Genomic DNA, 18,516 nt, shown 5'->3' with positions numbered 1-18,516 from the left:
AAGGCAAAGTCTTAACCACTAGACCACCAGGGAAGTCCCTGGAATGTTTGGCTTGATCCAAAAGTTTCTGGGATTTGCTTTAGGCAGCTAATTGAATGGAGATTCCATTTACCAAGATGAGGGAGGATTAGGTTTAGGAGAAGAAATCAAGAGCTTTGCATTAGATGTATGAGAGGCCGTTTGACTTCCAAGTTCTTGGGGTAGAAGGGGCCCCTAGTAGATGCCACTTCAGTTATGTCACTGTTTATTTTACCTGTACAGGGGCATGTCTATGTTGAGGCGAGGGAGCAGGGAAATAGAAGAAATAAAGTTCCTTCTGAGTAATCATCTAATATTCAAATGACTAGAAAGTAGGTCGGTTATCTGAGCTTGTCTTACATACACTATGATTTCAGCGCAAGAAGTTTCTCTATACAGAAAATTTCCTGATTGCTATTATCTCAAAATTCCTGAATTTAAATCAAAGTAATTTATTCCATAATTAGAAATAGAAACTTAAAATGCAAATAGCTTGAGAGAGAATTCAGTGTTTATGAGTTTTTATCAAAGTATAACAGAGCAGATGAAGGTCCTGAGCACTAAAAGAAAAAAAGTGTTATTGTCAGGAGAAAGGACGTAGACAAAGAAGCAAAGATTTCACAATCCTGCCAGGGACTGCCACATTTATCATAATTTCTAAGTGGGAATATGGAGAAAGAAGTGTTCATATCTTGAAGGATTATCTGGGTTTACAGCTAAGTGGAGAGTATCCATGTAAATTAATGTTCTCCCCTTTTAGCCCTTTTTCTACCTTTGATTTAACCCTTAATCTCTTCCCCAAAGTGTTATTCAACTGGAAGGCCTGTGGCATGATAGAGGTTTGTCATCTCTATTCTAGGGCCTGAGCTCTGGAGAATGCTACTTAACGTGCAATTCCCACTGATGTCCCTCTGTCATTGAGGGGTACCACATTTAACACCAGAAAGGATTTAAGACAGTTTGTGCATTATTTTTTCCCATGATTATCATAGTGCTATGTGTTATTGCAAAAAAAAAAAAAACCAAAAATTTTAAAAATAAAAAAAGAATAAAATCCCTACTAACTAGAAGCAAGCCCAACAACATTCTGGCATATTTCCTTCCAGGGTTTTATTCATTTTGTATTTTCGTAATTGAGCTCTTTATTATACATGTGACTTTGCATCTTACTGTTCTTGCTTAACATTGACATACATATTTGTCAGAGTCATTGCATTTCTATGGCTATGTAATCATCTGTAGTATAGCTGCACCACGATTTACTCCAGGTAGTTTCTGATTATGTACAATTACAAATAACACAGTGATAAACAGCTTTGCGTGCAAATCTTTTCCCTTCTTTTGGATGATTTACTAAAAGAGGAGTTGGTGAATTAAAGGGTATACCTATTTTTTAAAGCTTCTTATATTCATTGCTACACTGATTTCCAGAAAGGTTGTTATCAAGTTACACTTGTGGGGAAGTGAGGGAGGCCTATTAGAACTATTAGATCTGTAGAAAATATTTGATAGCAATTCTTCTTCTTTTTAAAATAATAATGCTTTTAAAAATTTTGAACACGCAGAAGAGAAATGGCTGTGCATTGTTATATACTAATCATTATTTGCTCTGTTTCATAGTGGTAACATCATACTAACTCAATATTAGATAAGTATTAGCCTATAGGGTAGCCAACACAAGTGTTACAGAGTATGGAGAATAGCAGATGCCCGGGTGCAGTGAAACTCGGGAAACTCTTCTTTAATGGAGGTCGGATATTCACTGAATATTGAGGGAATGAGGTGGCTGTTTCCCCCAGAGGAGGGGGAGTTGCAGCGACAGTATGGCAGCGCCCCGACGGTCTGCCCTTCCTCAGGAAGGAATGAAGCAGAGCTGGTAGGAGGGCGGACCCTTTGGCAACTGGGGTGATGTCAATGTCCTTTGGGTCAAGCAGAGATTTCAGGGTACATTTCTGTAAAATGATGGGCAGGAATAAAAACAGCTCGGTGCAGGCCAGGCCCTCTCCTACACCAATTTGTTTTCCTGAAAATAAAGATACTCCTTGAACACTGTGTTTCTGAACTGTCACAGAAAGAATACAGAGCAATTATTTGATTTTATTGAATAGCTGTACAGATGGAAGACAGGATGTCTGGAAGCCAGGATGGCTGGAAGGACGCGTGGATAGATGGATGGACACACTTGCTATCCATTTAATAACTAGCACCATTCATTCAAAAAATATTTATTGAATATCAGCTCTATGCCGATTACTTAAGTATTCCCACTTTATAACTGCTCTTTTGACTTTTTAAGTTTCCATGATTATTATTTTTTCCCTAGGAAACAGACCCACACTCTCAGAAAGGGGAAGGACTGAGGGGAAGAGACTCATTTATCTGTGTTTCCTTTTCTCTCTCTGGCAGAAAGTTTAGGCAAAGATATTTTCCCTCATGCAATTTCAAAAGCAAATGTCACTTCCTCAGTTTAAAACTTTAACTGACTCTCTGTGCCTGTTCTATGTAATAAAGTCCAAATTACATGACCTAGTCCTTTACATTCTTTTCACAGTCTGATATGCCATGATCTTGCCTTCCACTCTTTTTTGGTGTGTGTGTGAAAACTTTTATTGTGGTAAAAAAAAAAATATATATATATATATATATATAACCAAAATGCTCATTTAAATAATTTTAAGTGTGCATTTCAGTGGCATTAATTGCATTTACAGTGTTGTCCATCTCTCACCACTATTGATTAATAAAACTTTTTCCATCACTCCAGAAAGAAATTCTGTAACCATTTTAAGCTATAAGTTCCACTCCCCCAGCCCCTGACCATCAATAATAATCTACTTTCTATTTCTATGAATTTGTCTATTCTAGATATTTCATATAAGTAAAATCTTATATTTGTCTTTTTGTGTCTGGCTCATTTCACTTAGTATCATGTTTTCAAGTCACCCATGTTGTAGTATGTATCAGTACTTCATTTCTTTTTGTGGCTGAATAATATTCTGTCATCTGTATGGACTACACTTTGTTTATCACATTTATCTGTTGGTGGACACTGTGTTGTTTCCATCTTGGGCTATTGTGGAGAATGTTACAGTGGATATTGGTGTTGCCAGTGTGTGATTCAGTCCCTGTTTTCAATTCTTCTGTGTATACACCTGGAAGCACAAATGTTGAGTCATATGGTTGACTGCAATTCTCACAGAGTATTATGCACCCAAGGAAAAGCCCCTCTTGAAAAGGGGTTATCTTAAAGTATTAAAATTCTTATATCAGATTATCCAAACCACACAATATCTGGGTCATTAGGAGAAAGAGGAAAGGAGAAACATTGAGAAGAAGTTGAGTTAGAAGTCATACATAAACTGACATGTCAGAAATGATCAATTTGGGAAACTAAGTTTACCTACACTACTAAATGACTCAAATATTTTAAGTAGTGATTCAGAATACTACTTTTAATTATGAAGTGTCAGGTTTATTTATTTAATTTGTATGATTTCATCCTGTTTAATAGGAAACATCATAATGATGGTGTTTTTCAAACCGTGGGACCTAACCCCCGTTAGTGAGTTATGGAATAAATTTGTTTGCTATGGCTAGCATTTAAAAAAGAAAGAAAATAGAATTGGGTAGAAAATACAAAACTGCATTGCACCTAGTTAAGGGTAAACATTATTTTGTGAAACACTTGTTTCAGTTACGTGTGTGTTCTGTAAAATAGTTCTTATTATGGGATGCGATCAGAAAAAAAATAGTTTGAAAACACCGGTATAATGGAAAGTCTGGGCTTTGGAGTTAGCTAGAACGTGGTTTGAATCTGGGCTCTGGGTGACTTCTGCCAGTTATGCGACTTCTCTTACAGCTCAATCCTCTCATCAAAAAAGGAGAGTAACAATATCTACTTCTGTTTTGTGTTTGTGAAAAGATCAGATTACTTAAGTAGAGTGCATAAAATATAGCCAGTATTAACAAATATATAATTACTTCCAAATCTTCCCTCAAATAATGCTCTCTATGTAAAAATACTTCATTCATTAGAAGGAAGACAATATGTGTTATTGATGACTAGATCTGTTATGCCATAGTCTCCTCTGAAAACACATCGCTCAGTCTGTTTCTGCAGTTTGGCTTAGGAAGGAGGCTTGAACACATAGTTCTTTCCCCTTCCTATTCTCAGATTGTACTTTTCTCAACCATGGATTTTTGGCATTTTGTTATACATCTGTCATATATTTTCTAATTATTTCATAGTTCTCAGCTAGTATTACAAACTTTCAAATCTCTTCTAATGCTGGATGAAGTTTTTTTGAGCCTTTAAAGGTCCATAGCACACCTTTTGCAAAATATCTCTTATCCAAGGGGAAGCAGATGTAATCCTGATTCTACCAGTATTTCTCACTCAATCTATTCCATGCTAAACAGGTCAGTTAGGCACTGTCATGTCTCTAGGTAGTACAAGTGGAAGGTGTGAACAGAAAAACCACTTGATCTGAGAACAGTCGAAAATGAGCTCCCATTTTCCCCTCCCCACTCCTACTCCCAATCGGGGAGGAGGCACTTATAAGCCCCGAGGACCAGGACCCAGAAGCCTGCTGGCGTCCTGAGCTGCAGAGGCTTTCCAGCACGCACGATCTCCCGCACTGAGAGTCCTTCTTCCCAGATGAATTCTCATAGTATCACAGACGCGCGCAGTCTCGATCGATACTGGATGGCAGACGTACTCCCACCGTCAAGTGTAGGCACGGGGCGGTGGATTTAGCCGCCCTGCCGCTCTGTCGCAGCTTCTCATCAGCTCGATACAGCAGAGGACGTTAACCCGTTCCCCGGCTGACACTCAACCGGTCGCCTCCCTGTCGCCCTTCCTCTCAGCTCTGTCACCGCAGAGCCGGGGCTTTTCCGTCAGACTCCCACGCGCGGGGGGCAGCAGGGTCCCGGGCCCGCAAGGAGGGCGCTGAGAGTTGGCCTCTCCGCCCGGCACCCCAGACGGCCCCTGGAGGCCGCTGAGGCAGTGAGTGCTGAGCTTCCTCACACTCCGCACCTTACCTTCGGGCGTCTTCGCCCGGTGGGCGGCAGGGAGGAGGCGGCTGCGGACAGCAGCTAAGCCTGGCGCCGGGGCCCGCGCCGCCGCCGCTGCCCGCCTCCGGGCCCCCCGCGAGCCCAGCCCCGAGAAAGCCCCACCCCCTGCACCCGCTCCCACTCCTGATTGGCTGGTCCTCCGAACGCGACCCGGCGGTCCCCCGGCCCGCGTCTCAGCTATAAAGGCGGCGGACACATGCCTGCGGCGGCGAAGCTCGGGCAGCAGCGGTGCTCGCCCGCTCTCAGACCCCGCGGCGCCCCCGTTACTCCTTGCCCCCAAGCGCTCCGACGCCACCATGCCTCGGGGCTTCCTGGTAAAGCGAACTAAACGGACAGGCGGCTCGTACCGAGTGCGCCTAGCACAGCGGGTCTTGCCCCTGCTGGGGCCCCAGGGGGCGCCGCCATTCCCCGAGGAGGCTTCCAGTGCCCCTCAGCCCTGTGCGGAACGGACGGGACCCCCAACCCCGGAGGAGGAGGCGGCCCGCGAGCTGTCGGGGTCGTCCTGTAGGGCGGCTGGGGTGAGCCCAGGGGTGGGCGGGCGGGAAGGCGCGGAGTGGAGGGCGGATGGCCGGGAGGGTCCCGGGGCCAGCCCCAGCCCCACGAAGCCAGCGGGCGCGGAGCTGCGCCGGGCGTTCTTGGAGCGCTGCCTCAGCTCTCCCGTCTCCGCTGAGTCCTTCCCCGGGGGCACCGCCACCGTGGCCGCTTTCTCCTGCTCGGTGGCGCCAGCAGCAGCACCGACCTCGCGGGAGCAGTTCCTGCTGCCGCTCCGGGCACCGTTCCCGGACCCCGCGCCTCTCTCGGCCTCCCTGCACGGCCTGAAGCGGGCCACCAGCGGCGAGCGCTGCGCCAAGGCACTTCCGGGCTGCACGTCTGGGCCCGCGGCCGCCGGAGTCAAGAAGCCAAAAGCCATGAGGAAGTTGAGCTTCGCCGATGAAGTCACCACATCCCCTGTGCTGGGCCTGAAGATCAAGGAGGAGGAGCCCGGAGCGCTGTCCCGGGGCCTGGGGGGCAGCCGCACGCCTCTGGGGGAGTTCATCTGCCAGCTGTGCAAGGAGCAGTACGCAGACCCCTTCGCGCTGGCTCAGCACCGTTGCTCCCGCATCGTGCGCGTCGAGTACCGCTGTCCCGAGTGCGACAAGGTCTTCAGCTGCCCTGCGAACCTCGCCTCCCATCGCCGCTGGCACAAGCCGCGTCCCGCAGCGGCCAATGCCGCCACAGTCTCCTCAGCCGACGGGAAGCTGCCCGCTTCGTCGACCTCGTCCTCCCCGGATTCCGGGGCTGTTGCATCTTTCCTGGCGGAGGGGAAGGAGAACAGCCGGGCAGAGAGAACTGCGGATCAGCACCCGCAGGCCGGGGACAGCTCCGGGGCGGAGCAGCACCGGGACAGCGCCTCATCACAAGGCCTCCAGGTGTTGTCCCACCCCGAGCCTTCGCTGCCTCAGGTCCCCTATACGGCGGGAGTGTTGGGGCGCCGGGTGCCTGAGCCGGGCGGGGTCAGTGCTGCCGGGGGACCCGAGATCTTCGTGTGCCCATATTGCCACAAAAAGTTCCGTCGCCAAGCCTATCTGCGCAAGCACCTGGCCACTCACGAGGCGGGCTCGGCCCGCGCGCTTGCCCCGGGCTTTGGCTCCGAACGCGCCGCCCCACTCGCCTTCGCTTGCCCGCTGTGCGGGGCGCACTTCCCGTCGGCAGACATCAGGGACAAGCACCGGCTGTGGCATGCGGTCCGCGAGGAGCTGCTCCTGCCCGCTCTGGCCGGGGCGCCTCCTGAAGCACCGGGCCCAGGAGGGGAGTCCGACGGGAGTGCTCAGCAAATTTTCTCGTGCAAGCACTGCCCGTCCACTTTTTTTAGCTCCCCAGGCCTGACCCGGCACATCAATAAGTGCCACCCCTCAGAAAGTCGGCAGGTACTGCTGCTGCAGATGCCATTGCGGCCGGGCTGTTGAGGGCGAAAGACGAAGAGGATTGAGGGTGGCCTTGGAGCAAACAGATCATGGGAATTTCTGTGGGGCTTTCTTCAACTTGCAAGTTTACCCTCTTTCCTTCCTTTATTTTCTCTCCTAAAACTCCCAGTAGTCAATGTGCCGCCAGAGGAGCGGGCAGCGAAATGTAAAATCCCTCTCTAGAGCAGGTATGTATATGGTATAACCGTTCTCGGTCAAGAATGATCAGCTTTAAATCCTTCTCACTTTCCCCACGAAAATAGGATTCCCCCTGCTCCCACCAAACTCTGGAGACCCCAATGAATCCTATATGACTTGTAATTCCTATGGAAAGTCGCAGTGAATGCGTGCATGTCTCTATCTACAAAGGATTCCTAGCTACCAAAAGTGGTAGTTTTTTTTTTTTTTTTTTCCTCTTCTTCCTCTTGTCATCGCAGGCGCCTGTGTAGTTTCTGTCTCAATAGGGTCAGATATCTTGCATTGTATATTCTGTGAATTAAGTTATGTGATTGGTGCCAAACTTACGTCGGGTGGGTGGGAAATACAAGATCTGTGTCTGTGGGCAGGAAATGTTAAGATGTTTGCGCGCTTTTGGGTGATATGAGAAATCTCCCTTGTAAACTTTCCTTTTCTCAATTATTAAGTCCACTCTTAAGCTAGTGTTTGGAGGTGGGGAATAGCACCTCTCTACTGGAAGGAGTTGAGACACCCCCCAAATTCTCACCTCTAGCTCTCATGTGCAGTATTCAGGAAGATACTTTAAACCTTTCTTTAAATAGCTTTTGGGAAACATAGAACTCATTTCCTGAAGTTTGACTGTTTTAGTAGGGTTTCATCCAAATTGTTTAACGCTTCTGTTGTAATCATAATGTGTATATGACACTATGTTCAGCTTAAAGAAGATGTTAATACTTCTAATCCGCTATGGAAATGAATGGCAATTCATTCAATATTCAATATTTTCATTTCAGCTGCAACCTGGGTTTGAATTTTTGTATTACCATATTTAGCATACATTCTGTACCTATGCCCTAACAGCCAGTTTGGGACACTGGCTGAATATTGCTTGACAGATAGCCCATATTTGTAAGATGCTTACCACCAAATAAATGTACATAGCTGGTGCTTTGTTGTGTTCTGTGTTTGTCTTAAGAATCCCATTGAACACAGCCTATTTTTAAAAGCCTCACTTCTTATCTCCCCCAAACCAGTATCCTGCTTTATAATCTTACTGACCCATTTAGAAAGAATACAGACAGGAGAAATTATATTTTGTAAATGAATGTAATGGTGCAGAAATAAAATGGGAAATTTTCCTTATATAGTATATATACTATGAAGTATGGCTGCATAGACTGAGCTCCAAAAGGCAAAGAATATGTACTATTCTTTAAATATTAAAGATACTTTACCACCCAAAAATGTCAACAGAAAATATATTTTAAATATTTTCTTCTTTTTCAAAAAGCTAGTAGTTTATCTGAAGATGAATAAAACGTTAACTGTGCTAATCAACTTCCGTATTTTTAAGTTGGTATTTTCACTCCATTTTGTAACATATCACCAAACCATTAGCTGTTTATTTTTTTAAAAATGAAAGTACTATAGAAATGTGTAAATAGTTACTTTATCTTTTTTGCAATTCTTCACCTTGGTTGTGGGAAACTGTCTATATTGTTTAATCTTGTTCCCGGGGACTCTCTCTATCCATGTTTATCCTTTATATAAGCTTTCACGGGACTTTTTTAGTTTATTTTCTACGTAGTTTCATAGGAATTTGTTTTTATTTATAAGGCAATCCAAAATTTAAGTGCACAGGAACTCTGAAAGCCTGCTATAGAAACTGTCTGTAAAAAGTTTTGTTCCTGAATGTATATTACCAAAAAAAGTAAAATTTAACAAATCCAAGAAGCATGAGGGTGAGATAAATTGATGCTTTAACCAAGTGCATTGGGGGAAGTTTCTGGAGAGCCCTTATGAAGGCGGAAATTTTCCTGTAGTTTTAATGACTGTGGTAGGATCTCTGAGAAATAAGGTGGGGTATATCCTGAGAAGGGAATTAAAATTCATTTTTCATGATGAGCTAAGATAACTTAGGTTTATGCTTTATATCTCTCCATTAATCACACAGCCCTGCTTAACTCTGAAAAAAATATAAAAGACAAAATACAAAAAAGACAGATCAACACTCATGGGCACGAAATGATAAGAATATTTTTATTGTATTATTAAATACCATCTTTTTTCCACTGTTACAAATTTGTAGATACTACATGAATGATGATACATAATTTATATTTTATAGTTTGCCAGTATGATGTATTTACACATGCAGTTAGTACCAATGTCATGCTACATTTCCTTAGGAGATGCCCGTTCAAAACAAAATGTGAGCAGCTTATCTACTGTAGGAAAATACTTCTGGAGGGTGGACTGTATACCAACCCGCATGTGCAAGTTCAGTATTAACAATATTAGATTAATTTAGACTCCTGGGTCATGTTCCCTCTTCTTTGACAATAATACACATAATTTAAGCCACACACTTATGTCAGAAAAGTTTTCTCCTTCTTTTCTCTTTTCCTACCCACCCCACCCCATTCCTCCCTTTTTGGTACTTAAGAAAGAACATAGATATACCAGGATCCAGCAGCCAATAAGGGGCCACAATCTCAAAACAGAAATGGCATTTAACAGTGATACCATTTAAAAAGCAAAACATTAGAAAAATATGTGGAAGCTAAACATGAATCAAAGTTCAGCACAGTGATTTTTCTGGTTTTTAGATATGTCATGGCATCACCTGCACAGCCAAGAAATGAGACATTGCTTTGGGAAGAAAAAGTTAATGCTAAAATTATTTCAGCTGGAACTTGAGATACTAAAAGACCATTTATTTTAAGTGGTTTATTTTGATAACATAAATAATCCATACACATCCTGTGTATTAACAGATCTGCAACTATTGCTACAACTTTACAAATGCTTAAACTTAAAGATGTACATTTATTAAAAAAAATTATATATTTACTGAGCCATAAAGTTGTAATGGGGCACGATAAATAAAATAATGAGACTATCTGTCCAATTATATTTTGGCTCAAAGTTAATTATGAAATTAAAAGTAAAACTACTTAGACATAATTATCTAGGGAAGGTAAAGGGTGTAGAATAAAACTCCCTCCCCCCGCCCCCCACACGGCAGCTTGGAGTCTGGGGGGGGGGGTACATCAACCGAATAAACAACCCAAATCTAAAATACTAAGTTACAAGTTACTTAAATCCAGTGTTTTCTAAAATAAATGTTCAGGAAGGAACATGCATGTTATGGCAAACACGAAGCCTAAAAGGGTTAACGCTATGTTCATGCTAAGGTGGCTACTGCTGATCACTGCTGGGCTGCTGTCTCCTTAGGATTTATTGGCTGAGCCAGAGGAACGACGCAGCTTCATGGACATGCGGCTTTTGCTAGTTCGAGGAGACATTGGTGAGGCCAGGTCCGCCCCGTCTACCTGCGTTGCTGTGGGAGTTTCACTGGGTAGAATCTCTGGGTAGAAGCCTGTGGGAAACAGCAAGAGCATTAGTGCAAGTCATCCAGCCACTCATCCTGTAAGAAATAACTTTTCTGCTACAGATCTGCAGCATGGATCCCAACCCTTAGTGAGGTCTTTTGAGAGGAAAGAGCAAGCCCCAAACTTGCTTGTTACGACAGTGATCTGGTGGCTCATGTCATCATATTAGCAAGAAAGCACCAATCATTATTTCCAGAGCCAGAACGAACCAGAGAGCTCCCCAGAAAAAGCAATGGGAGGCAAAAATCTTTGGGACAGAAAGGACAGGGATCCAAAGCACCGTTAGCATGCACGTAAGGGCTTAAGAAGCAGGTGAGAAGGACCAATTCCTATCTCTAGGGTACAGGGTATAACCAAGAAAAGGGCCTTCATTGCTCAAACCTGAAAACAAAACAGCACCAAACGTTTCCAAAGAGGAACTTAGCAGTATGAGACCATTATACATGCTAGGTAGTTCAATATGCTTTTAAGAAGGAGCAAGATAAATTCCCTGGAGAAGGAGGGGGACAAGAACTCTCATCTGAAAGTCAGTCAAAACAGACAAACTGATCTCTCAAAGTGTCTCAACTTAGAATTGACAAGTAATGCTTTTGTTTTCTTAAACTTTTGCAGTTACACTATCTATTCATAGCAAGTAGATAACCAGTAGAATTAGTAAGATATAAAAATTTGAAAGAAGTGAAACAAGTTGAAGTTGGAAAATTCTTCATATCATTTATTTACAAAGTAGTTCTTCAACTTTGTACTTTATTTCTGAGTTATGATTCTCTAATTCACAGCAATACTACAGAACTTTGCACACTGTAGGCTCTCAAATATTTCATGAATAAGAAATTACATGAAAAATTAAAAATCCTTCAAAAAAACAAAAAATCTGAAAATATAACAGAATAACGAAATTTTTAAAATTCTGTATATTTTGAGGCATTTTAATCCAGATTTCCTTGGTCTTATGTACATAAAAATTATCTTTACGAGTGTCACAAACAAAGACATGTCATACAGGTTGCAGGCTTAAACTTACACAGCTCCTAACTCTGTAGGGAAACTTTTGGCATATTTGTTAACCAGTGTGGCACCACACTGACACTTCGAGCTTGGGAATACTTATACAACTATTTCCATATAATGAAACATTTGTGCTTAAACTGAAGTCAGGAATATTTATAAGGAAACATAAAACTGTTCAATAAGGGGTACAGATCCTACTGAGATGTCTTAGGAAATTAAGAATGTATCTCTGTAGAATACTTAGAAGTTTTTAAGGCCAAATATTATACTTAAGAACAAACATATATTGTCAAGGAAAAAACATTTTATCACTAATCCTAATCCAGGTAAATTGCCCTCCTTTTCAAAGTAACTTCTCCAACATTCTCTTTTCTAATTGAAATGAGGTTGACCTTCAAAATACAAGAAGGACATGTATTTCTGTCCACCTTTACTCTTCCTGAAGATCTGAGTTGGTTCATACTGGGCCCATACTGGAAAACCTAGAGGAGAAGATGAATCCACGGACCTTTTTAGGGAAGCCCTGCAGATGGATGGCAGAATGAAGGTGAAGAGCAGTAGCTCATGCTTTGCTGGTGATGCATATACTCTATCCCCGGCCAGTCATGAGAGGCCTTCCCATGGCTGTTTACCTTGAGATGGCCAATGTTTTCTAGTGGAGGTTTTGGGAGGAAGAGAACTATCACTGCATTTCTTTCTTTGTTGTGAATGAAGAAATGGAGTAGCGAGCAGAAGTGAGAAAACAAAAGAGAAGATAGATAACAAATATGAGCGACAAAGTGCAGAATTTTACAAGTGTTAACAGAAGAGTAGAGAAGACAGTAATCAGGTTTTTATTATGAAATACAATCGGGCATGCAATGCATTAGGGTGATGAGGTTTCACAATGGACAAATGCATTGTAAATTCAAATGTTATACTTACCCACTAACAAAACAAGTTCAAACAGGAAAAAAAGAAAAGAAAAAAAGTCTATGAGAGATTCTTTAAACATCTACCTTTTAAAGTGTTCATTGTACTGGTGGCATGTTATGCTAACCACTCAGTCATAAAATCTCTAGGGCTGTACTGTCCAACATGGTAGCCACAGCCACATCACAGTTAATTAAATTAAAATTAAATATTATAAATAAATGCAAAAAAAAATTAAATAAAAATTAAAAATTTGGCTCCTTGGTGCAGTGGCCACATTTAAGTTGTTTAGCAGTCACATGTGGTTAGTGGCAACCATACTGGACAGTGCAGATATAGAACATTTCCATCATCATAGAAAGTTTTATTACAGAACACTGCTTTAGAGTACACCAAATTCAAAGAATATTTTCCTCAAAAACAGCAATTCCTCTATGTCTCCCTTACCGCCTTCAAGGTGAAACTCCCTTTCAGTCAACTGAGTCAAATCAGGCTTTTTAGTGTGTGTGGTATACAGTACCGCCTCATGTTTTAGCAAATGATGTTTGTGATAAATACTCAGCATACTCAAACTCTATAAATAATTTATGGTGGATAGATCTCAATTTTAGATTTAAAGAATAATATGATACTTAACACTTCATTTCACATCCTATTCTGCCTAAGTATTGGTTTATATCACCTGAGTCATAAAGAATATTGATTTATTTCTATTGATAATATATCCTCTCAAATATAAAGTTTAAAAGTATGGGCTCCTATGTTTTACATACAGTATCTATTAATAACATTTTTACAGTACTCACACAGACTGTTGTCTGTATACTGATGGAATAATTGATTCATATATTGTACATTGATTACTATGAGCTATTATTACAAATAACATGATGAATATGACTTTGAGGATCTATAAAGATTGTAAAAGGGAACTAAATGCATTGTTATTTATTGTGGCTTTGATTATACTACTTGCTGACAGGTATGACCACTTTAAAATGGCTAAAGTTACTGGACCTACTAAATACAGCCTTTAAAAATATTGTGACTTTGAAAGCAATTCTAATTAACACTGAACTAAGAGGCAGCGTCATCTTAGAAAGAGCATGGGTTAGACAGACCCATGACAAGTCTGTCATGTTACTAGATGCTGGATATTGGGCAAACTAACCTGAGACAGTTTTCTTATTTGTAAAACAGAGACAATACTAGATATTTTGCAAAGTTGTGGGGAATGAATGCCTACATATGCAAAGATCCTGGCACACAGCAGGTATACAATAAATGTAGCTATATAATAAAACTACGATAAGAGCAAACATTAATAGACTTCAGATCAAAAAAGATGAGGATTAGAAAAGAAGGTATAGAAACTAGAAATATTTTTGAAGAAAATGACCACTTACAAAACATCAATTGTTAAAATGTGGAGAACACAACGTAACTGTTTAGTTTGGGGGAAAATAAAGAATATCCACTTTTATGTTAATATGCCTATAAAACATAACCTTACATTAAAGGACAGATTACCCAAATAATCTTACTGCTTTAATATTGTTAAAGGAGTTGATAAGTGATTAAGATTAGTGTGGGTGCACCACTGAATGTCATAAAGTAACACATAATTTAAAATAAAACAGTACAGAAACACAGGCAAACATGAGGTTTCAAGATATTCAAGAACTACCATTATTGCAGACTTAGAACATATCAGTCTCAGCTTGTCATATTTTATCTCCTTACAAATGGGAAAACTGGGTTTAGGACAGATTAATTCACTTGAGTTCATGCAGATAAGAAATAGCAGAGCTAGGATTTAAATCCAGATCAGTCTGATTGCAAAGCCCATAGTTTTCCCACGGCAACCCTAAAACTATACTAAAAATAAATACATAATAAAAAATGATTTTTCAATGGGTGGAAAAGTAGAACCTTCAAAATAAAAATTTTTAACAATTTCTAATTTGCAAATATGACAGGTTACTGGGCAATTTCTCTCCTCTCTCAATATCGAGAAGGGACTGAAAATATTTAGACTAAATGAGTAACTATATTACTTCAAGTACTCTGAAGTCAGACTTTACCAGGTAACTGTTGGTAAGGTTTTTTTGTTTTTGTCTCATAGAATTGCCATGAAGATTCAGTGAGAGGATGCATGTGTAGTACTTAGCACACTGCCTGGCACTCAGTAATCGCTATTTTCATTACACAAATTTTACATCTGAATGAATGCTCTATATGAAAACTGAACCTAGTAATTATTGTTATAAAAGGTTAATGGACTTTATTTAAGATTAATATTATATGCTTCTTGGTCAACAACATACAAGCCAAATTTCTAAGTTTAAAATACTGAAAAGAGAACACATTCGGCTGCTTATAATTTCAGGCTAACCTAGTAATAAATAAATATGATTATTTATTTTAAAAAACATTTGTTTTTAAAAACACTGTAAACAAACTTATAGCTTATGTTATATGTTGAAGGAAACATTTTCTACTGGCATTTACAAATAATATTTAGGATATATATAAAATAACTATCTTCTGAAGAGCTACAATCTTTTCTTCCAGATCACTTCAAAGCCTGGGAAAAGGAGAATAGTTTAATGGCTAAATTTTGATGATTCATTCCATTCAAAGATTCAAAGAGATGGACCTGACAATCATAATACTATCTCATCTACATGTGGCAATACAGATTTTGTGAATTAACAGCAAAACAGGTTAGAATTAAGGAAGATTAGACACTACTCTAGGTCTTCAAAATCACTGTTAGATTATCTCTTATTTTGATGACACAGAAATATATGAATCTGATTACTAATTTTTAGAAGATTTACTTAGATAGGAACCTATATGCTTTCTAAAGGTAATTATACAAAGTGGTATGTATGTATACATATATTTATGTATGTATACAGTGGACCCTTGAATGTAGGGGCTAGGGGTGCCAACCCTCTATATAATGTGCCTATAACTTATAGTCAGCCCTCCACACATGCAGTTCCTCCCTATAGGTGGTTCTGGTTCCTCTGTATCTATGGTTCTGCATCCATGGATTCAACCAATCTCAAATTGTGTAGTACTGTTATATATACTGTTGAAAAAAAATGCATGTTTAAGTAGACCTGTGCAGTTCAAACCCATGCTGTTCAAGGGTCAACTGTACATGTATATGCACATGTGTGTGTATATATATGTATATGTATACACATGTGCATATATAGAGGGAGTTAAATACCAGTCACCCCTTTAATTTTTAAAGTATTGATACTAAAATCTCTAACTTAATTTGTAGAGAAACAAATCCAAAGAGAGGTACGTACTAGCTCAACTAATAGAGTATTAGCGGTAGTTCTAAATATGCTACATAATGGCACTGAAAAACACTTATGGCTGATGATAGTAAAAAGACATAATACTGGAAAAAAACTGGGTGTATTATCTATCTATCTATCTATCTATCTATATATTTTGCTATACATACACTTTCTCTGTTGCTGGCAGCACACACATTTGTGCTGGACCCGAAGGCTCACTGCGCTGTTTAGGGTGTCCCCACCCCTTACTGTTGGCCGCTCTTAAGTGTGGTGTGGATAGACCAGGCTCCCTCCTCAACAGCTGTCTTTTCCCTTTTTCCAAAATTGCTGTGTCTGGCTCTGCACATTCCCTTTTCCTCCTCGTCCCTTTTTTTAAAAAAATTAATTTTTATTGGAGTATAGTTGCTTTACAATGTTGTGTGCATTTCTACTGTACAGCAAAATGCATCAGCTATGCATGTACATATATCCCCACTCTTTTTTGGATTTCCTTCCCATTTAGGTCACCACAGTGCATTAAGCAGAGTTCCCTGTGCCATACAGTATGTTCTCGTTAGTTATCTATTTTATACATAGTATCAATAGTGTATACATGGCAATTGCAATCTCCCAATTCCTCCTACCCCACCCCTTTCCCCCTTGGTATCCACATATTTGTTCTATGTGTGTTTTTTTTTTTTTTTTGTGGTTTTTGTGGTATGCGGGCCTCTCACTGTTGTGGCCTCTCCCGTTGCGGGGCACAGGCTCCGGATGCGCAGGCTCAGCGGCCATGGCTCACGGGCCCAGCCGCTCCGCGGCACGTGGGATCTTCCCGGACCGGGGCACGAACCCGTATCCCCTGCATCGTCAGGCGGATTCTCAACCACTGCGCCACCAGGGAAGCCCTATGTGTGTATTTTTAATAAGAAAGATAACTTAATATTTACTGTGCACTTGCAGTAAGACAGGATCCTGTTTCTTCTTGTTGGCATTCTAGATTTTTCTTTTATTTAAAAAAAAAGAATTGGAGGGGGAGGAAAAAAACAACTTGATTTGAAAAGACAACATGACATTAGGGAAAAATATCTAGATTTTGAACTGCCAATATAATCTGGCCAAGAAGAGGAGTAATTTCATTTTAAAGTTTAGAGTCAGAGGAGAGGTGTTCATGAATGTTAAAAAAAGAAGGTCACAGTAAAACTTTTGATATTTTCCACACACGTGCCTGACAAAGATAAAGGGATCTTTTTCCTGTAATTTTTTTTAAAATAAAGGACATGAAAAATCTAATAATGTTTTAATGTAGTTATGGAAGATCAACAAAGTGTGACATCACGATATCTCCCTCAGTGACCTTAGGGATAAAAACAATTTCCCTTAAGTATCAGTCTACTGCCACAGACAGAGTCCATTTTGAGAAAATACAGTTATGAAATTTACAGATCAACTATGATATACCAAAAATGTTTTTCGTATCTATTTAAATAATACTAAAAATTATCTAGAAGAATCCCCATTGGATTTCAATGTCATCACAGTTGATACATTACTGTTAACCAGGAAGTAGGTTTTAAATAAGCTTGAGCCAAGTTAAGTTTTAAGCCAAACTTAAAACAGTATTTTTCCACTACCCCACTGAATAGTATTATATTATAGGTTTGGTTAGAAAGAATAGATTATATCCTTTATATGATTATCATACTGGTATTCCTTTAAAATATAATTTCAATTTACTGCGTTAGTATTGATTAGTATTAATTTACATGGATGGGGTATGCATGGGATATCTAAAGTTGATTCTCAATTGCGGCTGATTCTAGATTACAAGTTAAAAGGAAATGAGGGAAGAACAAAGGGTGTTTTGTTTGACACTTTGTCTTACCTTCAGATAAACAGAACTGATATTTAATGATCTAAATCTCAATGGGGCAAATCAATTTTATCATCATGTTAAAAAGTAATAATGAACCTAAAAATCTTCACACTTATGTAATTTTTGTAAATCATAAGTCAGGTCCATATGGCTATTACATGGCCTGTTTCATGTGTTCTCTCTCAACTTTTACTTACAACTTTAAAGGGACTTCTACATTTATGGGTTGGTTTGTGACAGGAAAATCAAAATCTGAGATGACTGGAATAAAAAATCATTCTTCAGGTATAATGTTTTTGCTACTGTAAAGGAGTAAAGACTTCCTTTTTATATTATTGTGCTGAATTGAAAACCATTGATAAAACTTTTTATCTTTCATAACTATTAAAGTCTGCAAAAAACCCATAAAAATGTATTAAGTAATATTGGAAAAGTTATTTACAGTGTTGTAAAACACCTTTTAAAAAATTCAAGTGCATGTTTCTAACAGTTCCTAAAGGCAAAGACAATTTAAAAAAATTAACCGAAGAGGCTTGCCTTGGCTGCTGTATCATTCTTCACCTAATGTCTCAGAAAGTGACAATACTACTTACTTCCCACGTTATACATCTGGCCAAATGTGCAGGATAATATGCAAAATCTAAGAACATTAAGAAGAGGAACATGGAGGACTCCAGCTAGTAAACAGCTACAATATGAAAACTGACAGTCTTTATACATTTAAGGGGAAAAGTTAGTCTGAACGTGGCCTTATTATCAATATTTTTCATTTGTGAAATTTATGGCTCAACTCTATGTATGGTACACAAAAG

General features: G+C 40.1%; 2 protein-coding genes across 9 annotated transcripts in view; one reads left to right on the top strand and one right to left on the bottom strand.

Annotated features, from left to right (window-relative positions):
- The first annotated feature begins 5,387 nt into the window (after nt 1–5,387).
- On the top strand, nt 5,388–7,037 carry INSM2 (INSM transcriptional repressor 2). The gene has a single exon (XM_059056520.1). It carries the CDS (start codon nt 5,388–5,390, stop codon nt 7,035–7,037), a length of 1,650 nt encoding a protein of 549 aa, XP_058912503.1.
- Nucleotides 7,038–9,230: 2,193 nt separating this feature from the next.
- The window catches only part of RALGAPA1 (Ral GTPase activating protein catalytic subunit alpha 1), a 236,799-nt gene continuing 227,513 nt past the window's right edge, over nt 9,231–18,516 (bottom strand). For 4 of the 8 annotated variants that reach the window (XM_059056514.2, XM_067028578.1, XM_067028577.1 and 1 more), the window contains one exon: nt 9,231–10,593. Coding sequence is in view for 4 of the 8 variants with exons in the window: in XM_067028580.1 (XP_066884681.1) it covers nt 10,445–10,593; nt 13,547–13,549 (152 nt within the window). In the remaining 4 variants the exon portion in view is untranslated. Of the gene's footprint in view, nt 10,594–13,546; nt 13,550–18,516 lie in introns of all 8 variants that reach the window. The other 4 variants (XM_067028580.1, XM_067028581.1, XM_067028582.1 and 1 more) reach the window with 2 other exon arrangements.

Source organism: Kogia breviceps, chromosome 3 (assembly GCF_026419965.1).
Source record: "Kogia breviceps isolate mKogBre1 chromosome 3, mKogBre1 haplotype 1, whole genome shotgun sequence".
NCBI classification, from domain to species: domain Eukaryota; kingdom Metazoa; phylum Chordata; class Mammalia; order Artiodactyla; family Physeteridae; genus Kogia; species Kogia breviceps.
Note: the sequence above shows the minus strand (reverse complement) of the source record. Positions and strands in the feature narration are given on the sequence as shown.

Bases quoted from the DNA above. Each gene is read 5' to 3' on its own strand.
- INSM2 (XM_059056520.1), top strand. From the start codon at position 5,388: ATGCCTCGGGGCTTCCTGGTAAAGCGAACTAAACGGACAGGCGGCTCG.